This window comes from Salmo salar, unplaced genomic scaffold (genome assembly GCF_905237065.1).
Source record: "Salmo salar unplaced genomic scaffold, Ssal_v3.1, whole genome shotgun sequence".
NCBI lineage: Eukaryota > Metazoa > Chordata > Actinopteri > Salmoniformes > Salmonidae > Salmo > Salmo salar.
Window position 1 is genome coordinate 434,341 of NW_025550947.1, and position 14,974 is coordinate 449,314.

The window sequence follows — 14,974 nt, forward strand, 5'->3', positions numbered from 1 at the left end:
TTAGGACCATCAGCTCCACAAAGTCCTCTGCTTCCACCTAGAGGAAAAAGGGGTGATTACAATTGTCACGGGGATGACAAAAAAGCTAATAAGAAGACTGTATGTTGTTTTCTGGTCTCTGTTTTTTTGTGTGTTACCAGCATTTAACCACGAGTTGAATACATTTCAACTTGATCAAATATTTTAATGGAGAATAAATATTTAAATACAGTTTGCGGCATATGCCAAAAGGGATGGCGGGTCGAAGTTCTTTCCGGTAAGAAACTGAAAGTAAATTCGACAACTCTTTACTGTGGCTTCTAGTGAGTCTGCTCGACAGCAAGAGAAATGGTAGGTTCATATTTTAATTATTTAAGTCAGGTGTAATATCATTTAGGAGTCAATTCTTATATATCCCAACGAAATGTGAAGATAATAAGCCCGATTTTCAACTTATTTCTAATAAACGGCAGGTAAATACCTAACTAGGCCCAGTATGGCGGGGGGCGCACAAGTCTACGAAAGGTATTCTCTTTTACAAAGCGATCTGACGCTGAGATGTATTCTATTAAGCCGATATATTCATATATTTATCCAAAAATAATACATTCTTATGTTGAAAGAAACAATAGACACTCGTGTGTTTTGTAAGGGCTGCGTCAATTCAATTCTGGTATCAGAACAAAATTTAACACTAGGCTACTGAATATATTTTCAGCTGTTTATTAATAGAATTAGTCAAGCAGAATAAATGGTAAATGCAATCTTCGTATATACGGGTTCACTGTAACACCTCGCAGGGCAAACAGAGAACTGAAATGACATCATAAGTTCTTCCTTAAATACTTCTTGACAGACGTAGTTCCCTCTCCCTGAGGGCCTGTCATAGTAGAGGCTTGGGTGTGGTTTAGACTTACTCCAGCCTATCGTTGGCGTGCAGGCTGGTCCCAGCCTCTAGACGCATCTTTGTTGCCAAGCATAGTTGTCTTCTAGCTTATCTTCGTGTGTGTACCCGAGAGTCAGACACCCAAGGACAGTGTCTGTTTTTATGCTACAGTTAGGACAGTTTCTGCTTTTGTGCTACAGCTATCTTCCATTCTACCAGCCCCTCCCGTACACCTGTCCTTGAGCGGCCCCACAACCAGGCATTGTGTGTGTGTGTGTGTCACGAGTCTACTCAGCCTACACTACTAGCCAGCAACCCTCCAGTTAGTCATGTCCATATGTTGCTCAATCTATGTTAATACAATATAAACCTCTTATGTTTAGCATTAGTATTCATAAGTTATGCACCACAACCAATTTTATTATATAGGTTTAAATAGTTGTATTATATTGGTTATGCAAACAAATAGTTGTTAAACCCTAACAGTATACAGTTTATTTCTTCCCAACTTTGATAGGCGGTAATGTCATTGAGTGCGCTATAGGCCTAATTGAGTTTCATGACATTTTTACAGTGTGCTGTCCGTATACCCATACTTACCTAATATGCCTGCTAATTAAACGCATGTGAAAATAGGGAGTTTTGTGAAATTTGGAAAAGAATGTAACATTTCAAAAATCGAGTGCTTTAAATGCCATGATTTTATACTAATTTAGGCTTTGGTAGATTAAGCTCCACACTTGAGGAAGTGTACCCAAATGAATGGTGAGCCTAGTATTAATAATGTTACTTACTGCATTAATTTTTACTAAACAGTACGTTCTAAATAGAATGTAGTACGATTAGTACAATGTGTAGTTTTAGTAATTAGTTGACAATACAGATTTCAGACATGGCCTATGACTTCCCGTAGCAGGTGCTCCCAGTCAACCCGGACAAAATGGATGTGAAAAAAATGGTAAACACTGCCATCTATATTTAAGTTGGGACCATGGAGATAGAGGACTCATCTTCGTATCTATGCCATTTATCATCTCTGATATCATGGACAGCACCGATAAGGCCATCTCCATTTTAAAGTAGAACATTTTCTTCTTCAGCCAGTGAAGTTGGAAGTCCCACCCAGTTAACTACATTAATATGATGGCATCCCTCAATGGAATGGCAGGTAGCCTAGGTGTTAGAGTGTTGGGCCAGTAACTGAGAGGTTGGTGGCTCAAACCGACAAGGTAAAAATCTGTTGTTCTGCCCCTGAACAAGGCAGTTAACCCACTATTCCTAGGCTGTCATTGTAAATAAGTTGTTCTTAACTGACTTTCCTAGTTAAATAAAGGAAAAAATAAATAAAAATGGCACTGCCATTCTAACAGATTTTTGGCCACTAGAGGCCTCTATCATGCTCTATGGTTGGGGCAGGTTGGGAAGTTTGCCCTAGAAGGGATACATCTTTGATGGCAATTATACATAAACTGTATCCCATCTAGCCATGACGGGCGGATTGGTGTCCAGCCTAGGCCTGGGTCATTTCTACAATGCGTTGCGTTTTCTGTCTCCAGGAAATATCACTTATTTTAGTTTAAATTGTGGATTCCAAAAGGCTTTAAATATATGGTCCGGTGTTCTTAAAAACACAAAAATATGGATCTTGAAAGGGAATTGTATGTATTATGAACACTTTTCTTCGGTGGATGTAGTTGTTTTTGCCATATCCCGGGGTGTTTGTCATCAACTTCCACAAGAAGTTACTTCATTAATTTTATAGTCCTAGTTAATTTATTTGTATTATTGTATTAATTATTATTGTGTTTAAGATGTTCACTGTGTCCCTGATATCAATTTCCACCCTGTTAGTTTGTTGTAAATCTCCATTTAAGAAAACCACCCTTTCCTAAAATGACACCACATTCAGGAAGTGTCATAATTTCTTTGGTGGGAAAACAATGGTCTAAATCTACATAAATATAAACACTCAGTTTTATCTATTTGTCCATGATTCATGTTGTTAGTCTGTACACTATGTCCCACAGTATGTCCCACTCATATCTGCATGTCCCACTCATATCTGTATGTCCCACTCATATCTGTATGTCCCACTCATATCTGCATGTCCCACTCATATCTGCATGTCCCACTCATATCTGTATGTCATATCTGTCACAGGCCGGCTCATAGCCTGTGGCAAAAATGAGGGGACATGAACAACAGGAATAGGCCAATCAAAAGGTTCTTTATTGTAAACCAAAAAACTACTAACTTTAAACAAAGAAAAAGGAATGAGGTGTGGAAATGTCATAATGTAGGGTGTATGTAAAGTGCATGGATGCATGAATCTGTGTGTGTGAATATGACTGAGTGGAAACTATGTAAAACTACAAAGGAACAAACAAAACAGGATCATACCTGGAGGAGCAGAGAGAGAGAGAGAGCGAGAGGTTAGTGAAGCAGTTTAAATACCCTGAGCCCAGGTGGCTCCAATCACTAACGACCCTCCTCTGCCTGCAGGAGGAACCGCCCCTGCACTGCAGAGGAGGGACCGTGACATATCTGTATGTCATATCTGTATGTCCCACTGTATGTCATATCTGTATGTCCCACTCTATGCTAAATTATAGAGAAAATGTACCAAATTTCCAAAAGTAAAAATATGTTTCATAGAGAAGATAGCCTAGGCTACCCTTACAAGACATGTAGCTACTGTTTTATCTAGTTTCATTACTCATGGTTGTATAATAAAGTTCTGAGGATGATGAAAGTTAGGTCAGGTACAGTATCAACAGAACTATTGTTTCAATGTGTGACGGCACCGACAGTGTTATATTCGAACGTGATTTCTTTTGTTTATGCCGATGACTCAAGTTTTATGTTAAGTTCGCAAGCTAGATCCCTGCAATGTCTCATTAAAGATCTAGATAACTTTTCTGTACTCTCTGGACTAAAACCTAATTATGATAAGTGTACAATATTACATATTGGATCCTTAAAAAATACAACTTTTACATTACCCTGCAGCTTACCTATAAAATGGGGCTGATGGTGAAGTAGACATACTCGGTATTCATATCACAAAATATATAAATAAGCTCTCCACAATGAATTTCAATAGAAAACTTGTAAAAATAGACAAGATCCTGCAATCATGGAGAGGTAAATACCTGTCTATTTATGGAAAAATTGCCCTGATTAACTCCTTAGTCATATCTCAGTTTACTCACTTACTTATGGTGCTGCCTACTCCTGATGAATCATTTTTCAAATCATATGAGCAAAAAATATTTCGCTTTATCTGGGACGCTAAACCAGACAAAATAAAACGAGCCTATCTGTATAATGAATATGAATTGGGTGGGTTGAGATGATTAAATATAATATATATCTCTAAAAGCTTAATTTATTCAAAAGTTTTACTTGAACCCTAAATGGTTCTCAAGTAGATTAATAAGAAAAGCTCATCCATTGTTTAAAAATGGCCTTTTTGCCTTTGTGCAGATTGCCATGTCTCATTTTAGATTAATTGAAAATGATACTTTTTTCAAAATATCAGTCTTTTTCAAACAAGCATTGCAGAGCTGGCTACAATTTCAATTTCATCCCCCTGAAAAGATACAACAAATATTACGGCTGAACTCAAATGTGCTGATTGATAAAATACCTGTATTTATGGGAAAGATGTTTGAAAAGGGTATTTTGTTAAATGATATTGTAAATTGTAGTGGTAGAGTTATGTCCTTCATGGAGTTATCAGAATTGTACGGGAAGGTCTACTCAATCCAAGAGTACAACCAATTGATTACAGCATTGCCCCAAAAATGGAGGAGGCGGGTGGCAGCGGGAGGAGGTACGGAACTGGTCTGTCTGCCCAATATAAAGGATCAAAACTGCCGGCGGAATAAAAATAGCGTAAAGAGGAAAGTATACCAGTTTCATTTGAGGACCAGGATGTTGACAACTGTGCCATACAGATTGCAAAATAGTTGGGAAGAGATTTTTGGTGTACCGATTCCATGGTACAGGGTGTATGAGTTGATATATAAAACAACGCAAGATTCAAGACTTCGCGCTTTTCAGCTAAAATTATTATGTAGAATTCTTGCCACCAACAAAATGTTGAATATTTGGGGCATAAAATCATCGAAGCTCTGCAGATTTTGTTGTGAGAATACAGAATAAATAGACCATTTATTTTGGTATTGCCATCAGGTAGCCTGTTTCTGGTGTCAGGTTCAGGAATGGCTGAAAATGCATAGCATTGATCTAAAATTGACCCTAGAAATAGTACTGTTAGGAGATCTGGAGAGACTGGGTCAGTCAATCACAAATACTTTTACTAAGGGTATTAGTATATTAATCTTCAACACGCAATCTGTTGATTCTATTCGATTAGATAGAAATTGTATGTTAAACATCACAGCATAATTGAAAGATATGTGTTGCGTAGAAACACGAAGTGGGTGGCCAGCAGAGATAGATGGGATGAGCTGAGGGAAGCTGAGGGTTGGTATGTAGAATTGGAGACAAGTGGGAGTGGAGTTGCTGTGTGAGAGAGAGAATGATGGTCAGAAGATAAAGGAAACAGAAAAGTCAAAATAAAACATAATAAAAGTACATTTGAATGACACTAAGTGGCAGTGTTTTTACAACTAATGCCAGTTTGCCTGAGGCTGATGCCGTTCAGGTGTTTGTACACATGCATATACACACACTCTCATTCAAATAAACACATACAAGAACATATACATACATGTAACAGTTGGCATTGCTGTTATGATTTCAGTTGTCCTTGATGTCCTTTGTTTTAAAATGTATTACTTTGTTATATTTTTTAGCATTGTTTGCTGTTTTCTTCAGTTTTTTCCTTTTTTCTCTTTAGTTCATTCTCTTGGTTGTTGGCGCGTTCTTGGGGGTGGGGAATGGAATTAATTGTATTTTTAATTTTTTCTTCCGGGAGGGATCTTGGAGGGTTCAGGTTTCACAAGATTGTGATCATGAAAAAGGAAACTATGAGATATATTTTATATCACTATCATGCACACACACCCTCACACATAAGGATGGCTCTGTTGTGGAAAGACTGATACATGTCTGATAGTGTCTTGATGCTGTATTGTTTGTCCTTCATGTTCTAATACTTTAATGTTACCCCTTCCTTGTGTTTTTTGTAATAAATATTTAAAAAAACAAACAAAATTTAAAAAACTACATTGAACGATGTATTAATGTATTTAAAGAGACCAGAGCTATGTGTTCACCATTCATCAGGCCCAGGGGAGAGGAACTGTGGTCTAGTAGGCTCTAACTGTTGTTTCTATATTTTTTTCTTTACCATATTTACAATTTTTACCATTATGGTGTGCACATAACAAGTTAACAAGATACTGTTTTCATTTAAGTTTTTACAGCTATCAATACATTTGAAATGCAGCCGTGTTCTATGTTTGCTTCCATTCTGTTCCATATGTACCATGTGTTTGTCACGGGCTGGCTCGAGGAACAACAGGAGAGGTAGAGTCAGGCGCAGGAGACAGAGAGAGTTCGTGACCACCCTTCTTTATTTGAAGCACTGTACGTGGTCGACAAGGTATAGGGGCGCAGCCCTGAACGATTCTGCGGTGGTGTACACAAAATAAAAGAAACCACTGGCAGAAGGAAAAACTAAATACACGTTCTTACGAACACACAAAACCCGGACAAGCAACACAATCACGTACAACCACATACATCCTACGCTAACCTAAATAACCCCCCCTTACTAATGACTAACCCAAAACAGGTGTGTGCCTACCTAGACCTAACCAAACGAAAGTGAAACAAAAAGGGATCGATGGTAGCTAGTAGGCCGGCGACGACGACCGCCGAGCTCCGCCCGGCCGAGGAGGGGCGCCACCATCCGTCACTGTCGTGACAGTACTCCCCCCTGACGCGCGGCTCCCGCAGCGCGCCGACGCCGGCCTCGAGGACGCCCCGGAGGGCGAGGCGCAGGGCGATCCGCATGGAGGCTGTGGAACTCCCGGATGAGCGCTGGGTCCAGTATGTCCTCCACCGGTACCCAGCACCTCTCCTCCGGGCCGTACTCCTCCCAGTCCACGAGGTACTGCAGGCCCCTCGCCCGGCGTCTGGAGTCCAAGATGGACCGGACTGTGTACGCCGGGGCCCCCCCGATGTCCAGGGGGGTGGAGGGACCTCCCGTACCTCATTTTCCTGCAGCGGACCAGCTACCACCGGCCTGAGGAGAGACACATGAAACGAGGGGTTAATGCGATAATAAGAAGGAAGTTGTAATCTGTAACACACCTCGTTTATTCTCCTCAGGACTTTAAATGGCCCCACAAACCGCGGACCCAGCTTCCGGCAGGGCAGGCGGAGGGGCAGGTTCCGGGTCGAGAGCCAGACTCTCTCACCTGGGGTGAACACCGGGGCCTCGCTGCGGTGCCGGTCAGCGCTCGCTTTTTGTCGTACCCTGGTTCGTTCCAGGGATTCCTGCACAGCGTTCCAGGTCTCCCTTGAGCGCTGAACCCATTCCTCCACCGCAGGGGCCTCCGTCTGGCTCTGATGCCATGGCCCCAGGACCGGCTGATAACCCAACACACATTGGAATGGTGATATGTTGGTGGAGGAGTGGCGCAAAGAGTTCTGAGCCATTTCGGCCCATGGCACGAACCTTGCCCACTCCCCTGGCCGGTCCTGGCAGTAGGACCGCAGGAACCTGCCCACCTCCTGGTTTACCCTTTCCACCTGCCCATTACTTTCGGGGTGAAACCCCGAGGTCAGACTGACCGAAACCCCCAGTCGCTCCATAAACGCCCGCCACACTCTGGACGTGAACTGGGGGCCTCGATCTGAGACGATATCCTCGGGCACCCCGTAGTGCCGGAAGACGTGGGTGAATAAGGCTTCTGCGGTCTGCAGGGCCGTAGGAAGACCGGGTAACGGAAGCAGACGGCAGGACTTAGAAAACCGGTCCACAACGACCAGGATCGTAGTGTTGCCCTGAGACGGCGGGAGATCGGTCAAGAAATCCACCGCCAGGTGGGACCATGGTCGTTGTGGAACCGGGAGGGGTTGTAATTTCCCTCTAGGCAGGTGCCTGGGAGCCTTACTCTGAGCGCACACCGAACAGGAGGAGACATAGTGCCTCACGTCCCTCACCAAGGTGGGCCACCAGTATCTCCCACTAAGACCACGCACTGTCCGCTCAACCCCTGGGTGACCCGAGGAGGGAAGCGTGTGAGCCCACCGAATCAGCCGATCGCGAACATCGAGCGGAACGTACTTACGACCCACTGGACACTGCGGAGGAGTAGGCTCCGTCCGTAACGCCCGCTCGATGTCCGCGTCCACCTCCCAGACCACCGGTGCCACCAGGCAGGAGGCTGGAAGTATGGGAGTGGGATCGGTGGACCGTTCCTCGGCGTCATGGAGACGAGACAGTGCGTCGGCCTTAGTGTTCCGGGAACCTGGGATATACGAGATGTTAAACCGAAATCTCGTAAAGAACATCGCCCACCTGGCTTGACGCGGGTTCAGTCTCCTCGCCGCCCGGATGTACTCCAGATTGCGGTGGTCAGTCCAGATGAGAAAAGGGTGACGTGCCCCCTCAAGCCAATGTCTCCACACCTTCAGGGCTCTGACCACAGCCAACAGCTCCCTGTCCCCCACATCATAGTTACGCTCCGCCGGACTCAACTTCCTAGAGAAGAAGGCGCAGGGGCGGAGCTTTGGGGGCGCCCGAGCGCTGGGACAGCACGGCTCCTACCCCAGCCTCGGACGCGTCCACCTCCACTATGAAGGGCAAAGAGGGGTCCGGGTGCGCCAGCACCGGAGCGTCGGTGAACAAAACCTTCAGACGACTAAAGGCCCTGTCCGCCTCCGCGGACCACTGCAACCGCACCGGGCCCCCCTTCAACAGTGAGGTAATGGGAGCCGCCACCTGACCAAAGCCCCGGATAAACCTCCGGTAGTAATTGGCAAATCCCAAAAACCGCTGCACCTCCTTCACCGTGGTGGGAGTCGGCCAATTACGCACGGCTGAAACGCGGTCACATTCCATCACTACCCCTGATGAGGAAATGCGATACCCCAAGAAAGAGACGGCTGGTTTGGAAAACTCACATTTCTCAGCCTTGACGTATAGGTCATGCTCCACCAGTCGCCCAAGCACTTTACGCACCAGAGACACATGCTCGGCGCGTGTAGTGGAGTAGACCAGAATGTCATCGATGTACACCACTACACCCTGACCGAGCAGGTCCCGTAGAATCTCATCCACAAAGGATTGAAAGACTGCGGGAGCATTCTTTAACCCATACGGCATGACGAGGTACTCATAATGGCCAGATGTGGTACTAAATGCCGTTTTCCACTCGTCCCCTCCTCGGATACGCACCAGATTATATGCGCTCCTGAGATCCAATTTCGTGAAGAAGCGCGCCCCGTGAAATGACTCCATCGCCGAGGCGATGAGAGGTAGTGGGTAACTGAAACCCACTGTGATGGCATTTAGACCTCTATAGTCAATGCACGGGCGCAGACCTCCCTCCTTCTTCTTCACGAAAAAGAAGCTCGAGGAGACGGGTGAGTGAGATGGCCGAATGTATCCCTGCCTCAAGGACTCAGTGACGTATGTCTCCATAGCCGCTGTTTCCTCCTTAGACAGGGGATAAACGTGACTACGAGGAAGGGCAGCGCCCACCTGGAGGTTTATCGCACAGTCTCCTCGTCGATGAGGTGGTAATTGGGTCGCCTTCGTTTTACTGAAGGCGATAGCCAAATCGGCATACTCTGAGGGAATGTGCACGGTGGATACTTGGTCTGGACTCTCCACCGTAGTCGCACCGATGGAAACTCCTATGCACCTGCCCGAGCACTCATTTGACCACCCCTTAAGAGCCCTCTGTCCCCACGAAATCTTAGGGTTGTGAGTGGCTAGCCAGGGAATCCCTAGAACCACTGGAAATGCTGGGGAATCGATGAGGAAAAGACTAATCCATTCCTCATGACCCCCCGCATTACCATGACCAGAGGCACAGTGACCTCCCTGACCAGCCCTGACCCTAGTGGTCGACTGTCTAGGGCGTGCACGGGGAAGGGTTGGTCCAACTGGACCAGGGGAATCCCTAACTTAGCCGCGACCCCACGGTCCATAAAACTCCCTGCTGCGCCTGAATCGACTAGCGCCTTAAACCGGGAGTGAGGGGAGAAACAAGGAAAGGACACTGACACATACATGTGACGGACAGGGGGCTCTGGGTGAGGCTGGTGCTGACTCACCTGAGGTGTCAAAGGAGCGCTCTGCCTGCCCTCTGGACTCCTAGGGGAGTCTCCCCAGCACCGGTCCACAGTGTGCCCTCTGCGACCACATGAGGTGCAGGAGCGACCTCCCCCTCCAGTCTTCCTGGCTGCTGCCCCCCTATCTCCATAGGCGTGGGAGCAGGAGGACTGGAGGGTGGAATGAGCAGGGCCCGGGTCGGACGTCCGCGGGCGGCCAGCAGATTGTCCAGTCGGATGGACAGATCCACCAGTTGGTCCAGTGTGTGGGTCGTGTCCCGACAGGCTAATTCCCGGCGGACGTCCTCCCTCAAACTACAACGGTAGTGATCTATAAGGGCCCTCTCATTCCACCCTGCTCCCGCGGCCAGGGTCCGGAACTCGAGAGCGAAGTCCTGCGCGCTCCTCGTCTCCTGCCTCAGGTGAAACAGCCGCTCACCCGCCGCTCTCCCCTCCGGGGGATGATCGAATACTGCCCGAAAGCGGCGGGTGAACTCTGGGTAGTTGTCCCTGGCTGAGTCCGGACTGTCCCACACGGCGTTTGCCCATTCCAGGGCCTTACCCGTGAGGCAGGAGACGAGGACGCTGACGCTCTCCTCCCCGAGGGAGAGGGACGAACGGTCGCCAGGTATAACTCCAACTGGAGCAAGAAGCCCTTACACCCAGCGGCCGTTTCCATCGTACTCCCTGGGGGAGCGAGTTTCACCCCACTGGTACTGGGTGCTGTGGGTGCTGGTGGGGGCGCAGGCTGTTGGCCTGCCGAGTTCAGGGGGGCCGAGAGCGCGTCGGTCCCAGCTCTCCAGGCGCGCCAACACCTGATCCATGGCGTTCCCCAGCCGGTGGAGCAGGGTGGAGTGTTGGTCGACGGTTTCCTCCATGGACATGGCTGGCGCTGAAGCTCCTGCTGACTCCATTTAGTTACGGTACGTGATTTCTGTCACGGGCTGGCTCGAGGAACAACAGGAGAGGTAGAGTCAGGCGCAGGAGACAGAGAGAGTTCGTGACCACCCTTCTTTATTTGAAGCACTGTACGTGGTCGACAAGGTATAGGGGCGCAGCCCTGAACGATTCTGCGGTGGTGTACACAAAATAAAAGAAACCACTGGCAGAAGGAAAAACTAAATACACGTTCTTACGAACACACAAAACCCGGACAAGCAACACAATCACGTACAACCACATACATCCTACGCTAACCTAAATAACCCCCCCCTTACTAATGACTAACCCAAAACAGGTGTGTGCCTACCTAGACCTAACCAAACGAAAGTGAAACAAAAAGGGATCGATGGTAGCTAGTAGGCCGGCGACGACGACCGCCGAGCTCCGCCCGGCCGAGGAGGGGCGCCACCATCCGTCACTGTCGTGACAGTGTTCATTCTACTGATTAAATACATCTATATACTGGGATCCAGGTATGTCATTTACTTGTCAGGTATACTGTATTACTAAGTGTTGTAATGTACTAATAGTAACTCCAGTGTTTTCCTTCTAAATTGTGTCAGTTAATAGTTGTCATAGCACAGTAAAAACACTTTACTGATAAGGACTATTTTCTGTCTATTAACTAAAGTTAAAGCAGTACCAGAATTGACCACTAGATGGATTGTGCCATCCATGGACATGTGACCAGAGCCTGTATTCACAAAGCATCCCAGAGTAAGAGTGCTGATCTAGGATCAGTTTGGTCTTTGACCTCTCTCTGGTAATGCTCATATTTTTTCTTTACTTAGCTTACCCAGTACAAAGGAACCAATGGGATAGTCCCAAAAGTGTAAACTCTGCCCAACCAGCAACACAATACTCCTGTTGGATAAACTATTCACATTTAAAAATCTGTGCACTATTCTGGAACATGAACTTTCAGTTGACTGAACTTTAGTTCCTCATACTGCCTGTTTCCAACCACCCACACGTTTTCTGGATAAACCTAAATTAACCACATGTTACCTTGTATCTGAACCTTTCGTCCAGTGGTATATTAGTTATTATTAGTTCATAATTGTTTGTCCAAATAAGGTAATGGCTATCCTGATGTTGACAGAATGTGGGCTTGTTTGGTCTTTAATAACACATGAGGAAACAACTCCAGTCTTACATTTCGTGATCTCTCAGTACATTGTGTTACCCTCGTCTTATTTACAAACCAATATATCATATTTGTATTCATCCAGTTTACACCCTCAAAGACTATAAAATGTAAAATGTATTTTCTCAATTTCACCAGATATGATCATTTTATGCATTATCTGATTATTTTGGAATGTGTTCGTGGTTCTGGGGGACTGAGCAGGTGGAACCACAACTGGGTCAAAGTACATAGCTATGTCAAATAATGAGTATGATTGATTGGGGAGGACAGAATACATACAGGACAGGACAATGGGTTTTAGAGATAAAAAATGCTTTACTCCAATATTACACCTAGTGTAGGCTACTGGCCCACAAGGACACTTTACTCCAATATTACACCCAATGTAGGCTATTGGCCCACAAGGACACTTACTCCAATATCACACCCAGTGTAGGCTACTGGCCCACAAGTACACTTTACTCCAATATTACACCCAGTGTAGGCTAACTGGCCCACAAGTACACTTTACTCCAATATTACACCCAGTGTAGGCTACTGACCCACAAGGACACTTTACTCCTATAATACACCCAGTGTAGGCTACTGGCCCACAAGTACACTTTACTCCAATATTACACCCAGTGTAGGCTACTGGCCCACAAGGACACTTTACTCCAATATTACTGTCACGTCCTGACCATAGTAAGATGTTATTTTCTATGGTAGAGTAGGTCAGGGCGTGACGGGGTGTTTTGGGTTTTTCTATGTTTTGTATATCTATGTTTAGGATCAAGTTTTCTATTTCTGTTGTTTTTTGGGATGATCTCCAATTAGAGGCAGCTGGTCCTCGTTGTCTCTAATTGGAGATCATACTTAAGTAGGGTTTTTTTCCACCTGTGTTTGTGGGTAGTTGTCTTCTGTTTAGTTTATGTACCTGACAGAACTGTGCACTTTCGTTTTGTTATTTTTTCGAGAAGAGGAGGAACTAGCCTGGCAACAAGGCAAGCACAAGAGGCAGCCCCAAAATGTTTTTTGGGGGGGCACACGGGGATATTGGCAGAGTCAGGGTGGAGACCTGAGCCAACTCCCCATGCTTACCGTGGGGGGGCGAGTGATCGAGCAAGCATGGTGTTATGCGGGGATGCGCACTGTGTCGCCAGTGTGCAGCTATAGCCCGGTGCGCTCGGTGCAAGCTCCCCACAGTTGCCGTGCTAGAGTTGGCATTCATCTAGGAAGGATTGTGCCTGCTCAGTGTTCCTGGTCTCCGGTGCGTCTCTTCGGCCCAGGTTATCCTGTGCCAGCACAACGCACGGTACCCCCAGTTCGCCAGCACAAACCTGTGCGACCTGTTACAACGCCCCGCGCTTGCCGGCTACGGGGCTTATCCAGCCAGGATGGGTTGTGCCAGTAATAAGCTCCAGACCTCCAGTGCGCCTCCATGGCCCAGTATACCCTGTGCCTGCTCTGCGCACCCGGCCTCCAGCGACGTTCCCTAGTCCAGAGCTCTCAGCTATGTTTCCCAGTCCGGAGCCTCCAGCGACGTTCCCTAGTCCGGTGAGACCTATTCCAGCTCCACGAAAGAAGCCTCCAGTGATGATCTATGGTCCGAAGCCTGTAGTGATGATCCATGGCACGAAGCCTCCAGTGATGATCCATGGCCCGGAGCCTGTAGGGATAATCCATGGCACGAAGCCTGTAGAGATGATCCATGGCACAAAGCCTCCAGTGATAATCCATGGCCCGGAGCCACCAGTGATGATCCATGGCACAAAGCCTCCAGTGATGATCCATGGCACAAAGCCTCCAGTGAGGATCCATGGCGCGGAGCCTTTAGTGATGATCCATGGCGTGGAGCCTTTAGTTATGATCCATGGCGCGGAGCCTTTAGTGATGATCCATGGCGCGGAGCCTGTAGTGATGATCCATGGCGCGGAGCCTCCAGCGACGCTCCCCAGTCCGGAGCCTCCAGCGACGGCCTGCAGTCCGGAGCTTCCTGAGACGGCCCGGAGTCTTCAGCGATGGCCTGCAGCCCAGAACCTCCAGCCATGATCTACAGTCCGGTTCCTTTGATGACGATCCACGGTCCGGTGGTACTAAACCAGAGTGTGGAGCGGGGGTTACGCACCGGAGCCGCCTCCTCTGCTGGAGGATAAGGTTATGTGGACTGCACTAGAGCCGCCATAGACAGGAGTTACCCAACCTATCCTCTGTTTTTTTTTTGTTGTGGCAATCGGAGTCTGCACCTTTGGGGGGGGGGGGGGGTTACTGTCACGAGCAAACAATAGTAAGATGTTATTTTCTATGGTAGAGTAGGTCAGGGCATGACGGGGTGTATTGTGTTTTTCTATGTTTTGTATATCTATGTTTAGGATCTAGATTTCTATGTTGTTGTTTTTTTGGGATGATCTCCAAATAGAGGCAGCTGGTCCTCATTGTCTCTAATTGGAGATCATACTTAAGTAGGGGTTTTTCCACCTGTGTTTGTGGGTAGTTGTCTTCTGTTTAGTTTTCTGTACCTGACAGAACTGTGCGCTTTCCTTTTCTCTTTGTTATTTTTTCTTTATTGTTCTGAGTTAAAATAAATATTCATCATGAGCAATCAACACGCTGCGCTTTGGTCCCCTCTCTACGACAGCCGTTACAATTACACCCAGTGTAGGCTACTGGCCCACAAGGACACTTTACCCCAATATTACACCCAGTGCAGGCTACTGACACACACAACGACAATTTACTCCAATATTACACCCAGTGTAGGCTACTGGCCCACAAGG

General features: G+C 46.8%; 1 protein-coding gene across 1 annotated transcript in view; it reads left to right on the plus strand.

Moving 5' to 3' along the window:
* Positions 1 to 203: 203 nt before the first annotated feature.
* The window catches only part of LOC123740656 (fibronectin), a 35,261-nt gene continuing 20,490 nt past the window's right edge, over positions 204 to 14,974 (plus strand). The window contains exon 1 of the mRNA XM_045714190.1: positions 204 to 330. Within this exon, the coding sequence (XP_045570146.1) occupies positions 328 to 330 (3 nt within the window). The 5' untranslated portion in view covers positions 204 to 327. The remainder of the gene's footprint in view (positions 331 to 14,974) is intronic.